Source organism: Azolla caroliniana, unplaced genomic scaffold (assembly GCF_043228905.1).
Source record: "Azolla caroliniana isolate FFs.n. ecotype wild unplaced genomic scaffold, voAzoCaro1.0.p SCAF_734, whole genome shotgun sequence".
Taxonomy (NCBI): domain Eukaryota; kingdom Viridiplantae; phylum Streptophyta; class Polypodiopsida; order Salviniales; family Salviniaceae; genus Azolla; species Azolla caroliniana.
Window position 1 is genome coordinate 1 of NW_028231169.1, and position 7,417 is coordinate 7,417.

The 7,417-nt window shown below is 37.4% G+C and overlaps 1 protein-coding gene across 1 annotated transcript; it reads right to left on the reverse strand.

Moving 5' to 3' along the window:
* Positions 1-83: 83 nt before the first annotated feature.
* Positions 84-3,607, reverse strand: LOC147847715 (aldehyde dehydrogenase family 2 member B7, mitochondrial-like). The gene is made up of 6 exons (XM_087338892.1): positions 3,586-3,607; positions 3,156-3,253; positions 2,220-2,330; positions 1,119-1,261; positions 899-1,052; positions 84-345 (listed from the first exon to the last, which is right to left on the reverse strand). The coding sequence occupies exons 2-6, from the start codon at positions 3,235-3,237 to the stop codon at positions 107-109; spliced, it is 729 nt and encodes a 242-aa protein (XP_087195018.1). The 5' UTR covers positions 3,238-3,253; positions 3,586-3,607; the 3' UTR covers positions 84-106.
* Positions 3,608-7,417: the final 3,810 nt, after the last annotated feature.

Consider the following 7,417-nt stretch of genomic DNA (forward strand, 5'->3'; position numbering starts at 1 on the left):
AAGAATTCCAGGGGTATTCTGGGCATTTCGAGAAACTAGGAGCGGTATTACATGAATTTTCGTAAACCAATGTGGGTATTTTAGTATATTTCCATATATTTTTGCTTCAACTTACCTCGTGCAACAGCTTTCCAACAAGAAAGGCAGAGAGTGGTGTCTGCTCAGCTGTTTTCAGAACGATAGTGTTACCACAGGCCAGTGCAGGGCCCACTTTCCATGCGAACATAAGTAAAGGAAAATTCCATGGTATAATCTGTCCTGCTACTCCAATTGGTTCGTGCAATGTTTGAACAGCATATGCTCCATCCGCCGGCACAGTTAAGCCATGAATCTTATCAGCCCAACCTGCAAAATCATATATGATGTATTATAAGTACATGATGACATATCTCTACAAATTCTTGCCATTTTCTCACATAGCATCCCATCAACATTAATAATATCCTTAACAATCAATCATCACTGAATGATCACATTCCAAAGATGTCCCTGAACTACCCTCAAGTTTTCCCCAAATAACCCTGAGTTTTCATTATTTTCTGAAAAGCCCTTGGTTAACCCTCAGAAGAGAGAACAAAGGAATGGTTGACGATATCACTGCTCAAATAATACACATAAATGAGAAAAACGGGACGAATTGTGCAATTGCACAAAGTGGCACATATTCTCTCTTTCAGGGTTCGCAAAGGGCACCACATGATACACCAACAATTCAACAATTGGGGTTCATTTGCGGAGATAAAAGAAAAACTTGGGTATTTTGGAATTTTGCCCTAAATATTGTAATAACATATGAAGTATATGATAATACATGTAGATAGAAGACAGATTTTCACCCCCACCAAACTACACTCCTAAAATATGAAAAAAAACAGAGAGAAGGCAAATGATATTATACCTGCGTAATAACGGAATAGCCTTGACATCATTGGAACTTCGATAGCTCGCGCTTGTTCATAGGGCTTCCCATTATCCAAAGTCTCTAAAGTAGCAATCTCATCATTGTGTTCATCTATCAAATCAGCAAATCGAAGCAGGATTTTCGATCTCTCCTGTAAATGGGACCTAGTAAGTTAAAAGAGTGTTTACATTCTCTTCTATAATCTTCTTATCCTTACATATGCAGTCATCCTTGGCCAGGGTCCTTTGTCAAACGCCTTCCGAGCTGCCTTCACAGCCCTGTCAACATCTTCCGCATCACCTTCTGCTACATATGTAATAACTTCCTCTGTCCGTGGGTCTATAGTTGGAAATGTCTTGCCTGAAAGTACCATATTGACTCTCACTCTCTCTACATCTACCTCTATCTATCTATCTATGTCTTTCTTTCTCTTGAAAAGATCACACATGGGCATCTAGAGGCCACAGGTATCGATAAGAACTACAATGCGTACAAAACCCTCTTAAGAGGAGCACGATAATAGAAGACAATGAAGGGCCTATAGTACCATTGGACACATCATCCAGACCTTTTACACCATAGAAAACACTGTTTCACCATTCTTCTAGATAAGAGGAAACAAAGTTGGGCCTCAGTTTGAATGGGATGCTCAAAATCAGTCCAGAGATTGTATGGGACCTTCAATGGCTATGCAAATGAGTCTATTGAAGGTTGCATCCCCCTCCTTCTTGTGATGCATCTTGGTCCCTTGGGAAGTACTCTATGTTTCAGAGAGCATCAAACGAAAAGTGTTCAAGTCCCTGAAAGTTGCAACCGAAGAGACCAACTGACTTGTATCAAATTCAATCATCCTCTTTGGATTCCAACTTTAGGCCCTATCAGTGAAACATCTTAAGATCCCCCTTCCCATCCTGACAGAAATTTTTGTTTAATGCTCAAAATTATTTCAGATGGTCAATTGCTTTATGTTTAAACCACTCTTTGAAAGCATTGAAAGCATTGAAAGCCAAAATTTCGGTTACAATTTTTAGAATATGAACCCAGGAGGACTAATACATAGCATTGAGCATTAGTTTGGCACACAAGCGATAGTTAAAAGGAACAAAATCTACATATGAACCATAAGATAAGCAAAAACAAAATATCAGTCAAGAAGGGCATGGGCATATAATTGATATGTGTATACGAAAAATGAAATGCAGAGAAAGAGAAAAACAGAAGAAGAATTCACAAAATGAAACTATTGAAGAAATAGTAGGAGTTAAGCAACAAAGATAGGATTTAAGTGTAATGTTATTTTAAAGACTATAATCTTTACCAGAAGCTGCGTCCACAAATTTCCCATCAATGAGGAGTTGTTTCAGTTCGATGGAAACAGATGGCTTTATCACTTCAGCAGCATGGCTATATATGTAACGATTCCCTCCAACTGGCATAAAAAACCCAGTAAAGGAAAGGAGAATCAAATTTCCAGAAATCACAACAAGTATATCTGAATAGCATCGCATCATAACAGACCTGTAAATCACTGTTTCCTATTTCTCAGGTTAAAATTTAGCACCTTCTACAGGGTTAGATCTTTATTCTTAAATAATTCCGGGATTGGAAAGTTCAGAGCTGAAGCAAAACACTAATAACAAACATCACAGTGCTTCTCTAACCATTATTGTTTGTTCTTCTAAGGTTTAAATTAAGATATATCAGGTTGTAGATTGCATGGCTATAATGGGTTTGGAACCATATCTCTTCATCATTTCAAAACGGAACCTAAAAAAAAGGATCAATTTTCCATAAACACAACACAATAGCATTCGTGTGAGAATAAGTACTACTTCTTAAACCAGCATAAGATCTACAAAGGATGTATCTTCTGATTTCTCAGGATATGTATGGCTATCATAGCTCTAATGAGATTAATTTTTGAAAAACCCGTGGCTATCATAACTATGATGAGCTCAATTTTTGAAAACCCGTCAGCAGAAGTTGTGGAGAGGCTAACTTAAAAACACATAAAGAAGGAGCTGATGAATGTTTGTGAAGCTTCTCGGGATAAGATAGTATGAACAAACGGTAGGATCTCTCATGATTATCACAGCTTAAGGAAAGGTAAGTAAAGAGAAGATAGGGGGAAACCTAATTTTTAATCCCTGTAGGAGGAAGCAGTAAAGATTAAGAGAAACATGGATCGGCATATAGCCATGGCTATGTAATCTAAATATGATCAGATTATCGGAAGGAGTAGATGATACAGTACCTGTGTTGGCAGGAGCGTATTTTGAAGCTCGAATGAAAGCTCGAGAGAGCCGAGATGAAGCACGAAATGCGGACATAACCATTTCCTGTCCCTTCTACCTACAGATTCAAGCTAAAAACATTAGCAAAGATGAAATCTTTTCTTTCTCCCCTTGCTCTTCTTATCATACAGTTTGATTCAAAGGTCACACACTTTCGGCAACAAGAGGCTTCTTCAAGAGGCCATCATGCGCAGCAAAACGGGCAATACAGAAAAACAAAAGAAAAGAAAAGAAGAAGAAGAAAGAAAGAAAATCAACCTCAACCTGAGCCTGACTGCAGAAACAGCAAGAAACAAGAGAGAGACAGAGACAGAGAGACAGAGAGAATGAGTGGAGGGGAGGATTGATGTTTCTTCTTCTCTTTCCTATCTTCTTTTTTTGTTTTTATACCTGTGAAGAGAAAAATTTGGAGTATGGTGAGTGGGCTATAAATTTCTTCCTTATTCTGGATTGAGGCAAAGACGAGAATGTAAGGAGATAATGGTGACAGCGAGACAGAGACAGAGACAGACAGAGACAGAAGAAGGAAGCATATACTGTATATATGTATATATATATATATATATATATATGCAGCAGGAACAGAGTATGTATGTATGTTATGTACATATATATATGCAGTAGGAACAGAGTACTGTAAGTAGAACCTTCAATTCTTATACATAAATATTTTCCTCCTTTTTCTTCTTCTTCAATTTAAACAAAAAATTAAATAGAAGAAGAAAAGGTCATCATGATCATGATCATATATACATATATTTCTATCCATCCAATTCGATTCTTCTTCTTCAAGAAAAAAAAAAATAGTAGAAGGAAAAGGCATGTCATATGATATTCCTTTTCCAATTTGAAGTCTGTGTTTTGTAGTCACTCATGAGTCACACACACACACATACATACATCATCACCACAATCACTAAAACCCCAACTATTTGATATCATCTCAGGCTCAAGCTCATGTGTATGTGTATGTGTATGTGTATGTGTATGTGCTTGTGTATGTGCTTGTGTATGTGCCTGTGTATGTGTATGCGTCGATGTATGTGTATGTGTATGTGTATGTGTATTCCCTTGTGTATGCGCATGTGTATGTGCATGTGTATGCATTTGTGTATGTGCCTGTGTATGTGTATGTGTATGTGTATGTGTATACATCTACATGTGTGTCTGTGTTTGTCGATGTTTGTGTTTGTGTCCTTCGCGTCTATTATGTTTCTGGTCTATATGTGATTGTAATTATGTGCTTGTGTCTATTTCCATGCCAATGTCAATGTCAATGTGTTTGAGTCTATGTGCTTGTGTCTGTGTCACTGTCATTGTTTATATCTATGCATTTGTTTGTGTGTGTGTGTGTGTATACATGTTTGTGTCCATCTCAAACTAAAGCTTATACCGTCAACTCTGATGCTTTCTTTAGAATCCCCTTCCTCAAAAACAATTTGCGTATGCACACTTGTTACACTACACAAAGCGCATAATATAGGCCACAATTTGTTTTCATTCTATTCACATGCTGGTAAGGTTGAAGCCAAACACAATATTGAATCGGAAAAGAGAAAGAACAAGAGATTATTTATTTATATGCAAGAAGAACAACGCTAGAAGAGAGGTTTCGAATGTGTTAATCGAAGATTAGCATTCAACCGGAATGGGTTTTGAGATATTTTAACTTCATGATATAACAATTATTAGTACCCCTACTATAATGCATGCTTGCCTCTTGGTTATCATGTGGATAATTACAATAATCACAATATGAAAGGCTATAACAACTATCATTGATGTGATGTAATACTACATATGAACTGTTACTATAATTAGTGTAATCATGATACCATCACCCTGCCTCAATAATAAAGTTCCATGTGTATCGATACACAAACTGGGTTTTCACAAGTTGTGTGTGAATGCTATACAAAAGATGAAGCATAAAGTAAAGCAAATCCACTTGATAGAGAAGGTTAGGTGTGAATAAGCATTGAGTCCTCACATGTGCAATCAGTGGAACAGGGTTCCATTGAATGTAGGATGTGGATAAGTTGTTGGGTATAACAACCTAATGTATACAAACAAACTTCAAGTGTGCATTCATTTAGTGAGCTCTCATTTAACCCATCAAGGTTGTATCTATATTTGCTCACTTAGGAGCACACCATCTAGAGCTCTTGTTGAATCAAACCTCTAACATTGTGCTCGAGTACTTTGCTAATAATAGATTAATCTTCTTCTTTTTCTCGTTTGTGTGCTCCATTCCATGTAAGCACGAGTCAATCCACCCTCTTTTTTGCATGCGTGTAAAATCTTTTGGTATTTCTTCTCATATTTTATCCATAACATCTTATGGTGCTAAGGTAAGAGTTCAAAACCAACTTCCTCCCGCCCTTCAAATTTCGAAAACCAATCATTTTCTGACATGTTAGCATGATGCATCTTTGCTTTTGTCCCTGTTTCGGGGCTACTTGGGAATAAATGTGCACTTTATCATCATCTTATTGGCCCTACCTCTTTTTGCAACTAAAGATTCTCACAACTTTATCGCCCTACCTCTTCTTCAACTACAGAGTTACAATGGTAACCATCCCATCTCTTTTTTTGTGGGTTGCTTTTCATGTCTTGCGAGAATCGGCCTTTTGCAGGCAAGCATTTCCTACCATGTCAACACCTAGAACCATTTTCCAACTATTTCTTTCACATGTAAACCTAGTTGTCTATTAATATGTTAATCAAGCATTATAACTGTCCTTTTAAAACTAGAGACCAAAAATAAAAGATACATACTTGTATTGAATGCGAAGAAACCAAAAATGAGAGATTAAGTTGCTAATTCTAAATGGATTTGCATATAGCTCCTTTTTTTAACCATTTTATCTTGCATTTATGGAGTCGGAGAGAAGTTAATGGTTCACTCATGTCCAAGTCGAGTTCCTTCCCCAAGCAATGCAACCAATCACTTACCACCATATCATGTGTGAGTAACATTCACAACACCTTGTGAATCCAAACTTATTCTAAACATCTACAAGCGTAGAGGGGGAGAAACACTCATCTCATAAGAACAAGAAATTAATTAGTGTTCATATTTTAGTTCAAACCCTAGTGATGAGGAATAATTTATATTTGTTTACATCTTCCTTTTGACTTTACAATGACATGCGTTTATGAAAGACCGGCCATGTTTCTACCCAGACGACCTTTCAATTCTGAGGTTATTTTGTGGTTGAGCATGCGTCACCAAAGTCATAAGCCTATGTTGAATTTTGACCAAAATTTCAGTAATCAGGTTGCGTAGGTGAGATTCAAGCAAAATAATTGGGTGAATCAATAATGGAGGTGGACAAATCTGAACCATATGCGAAACGTACCTACGATCCTTGTTATAGAAGGCCATAAAAGATCAAGAAACGCTCAAAAAAGCATTTGTCTTCGTGTTTATGGACACCATGTTATTCTCAAAGGCCATGTTTATGGCCTATCCTTTCCAAGGTGTTTGCGACTGGCCATGCAATGCATGTGTCCGATTAAACTAAAGGCTTCGTGATCGGATCGGGAATCTGATCCGAATCACATGTGAAAGAAACCGATAAAACCTTCTTCCGGAAGCTTCCGGAAGGCTCGACAAAAGCTGGGAGAAATAGAAATAGAAAATTAATTGAGAAGCGAAAAAGCAAAAATCAATTTGCTTTTTTTCTTTCTCTTGTGTTTGGTTTGTTTTTTCTTTTCTTTTCTTTTGCGTTTTCGCCTAGCTTTTTTTTTTTCACTTATCGTCTCTCTTTGGAGAGTTAAAAGGGCCTTCTGTTTTTCTTTCTTAAATTTGAATTAAGACAGACAGATAAACGACAGAAACGGAGATATGGGTTTGTTCGAGAAGGTATCTCCCCTGGTGGGTTCTGTGTATTATGTGGATATGACATCTCTAAGCTCTTCTTCAACTTCTTCTTCTTCTTCTTCCAATTTCCATCAGGTTTCAACCTCAGCTTCTGATCCTTTTCTCATAGCTCAGAGCAGGCCTGCTAGGTTTTTGCATTGTGCAGAGTATTTAGGGTTTGCTTGCCTGATTGGCGATGGTGGCCAATCTCTTGTTCCCTCTGCACCCATCATCTCAAAAATAAAGGTCGCCCAACAAAACGTTGGGGAATATGGTCCACAAGTCTGCCCAAACTATAATTGTGGGGGTGTCCACTCATGTTATGATCCAAACTACTACGGACTAAATGATGGAATT

Coding starts and splice junctions, on each gene's coding strand:
- LOC147847715 (XM_087338892.1), bottom strand. CDS start 3,237: ATGGTTATGTCCGCATTTCGTGCTTCATCTCGGCTCTCTCGAGCTTTC. Junction 1,262..2,219: donor ATTTGTGGACGCAGCTTCTG/GTAAAGATTATA, acceptor TGGTACTTTCAG/GCAAGACATTTCCAACTATA. Junction 1,053..1,118: donor GGCCAAGGATGACTGCATAT/GTAAGGATAAGA, acceptor TCCCATTTACAG/GAGAGATCGAAAATCCTGCT.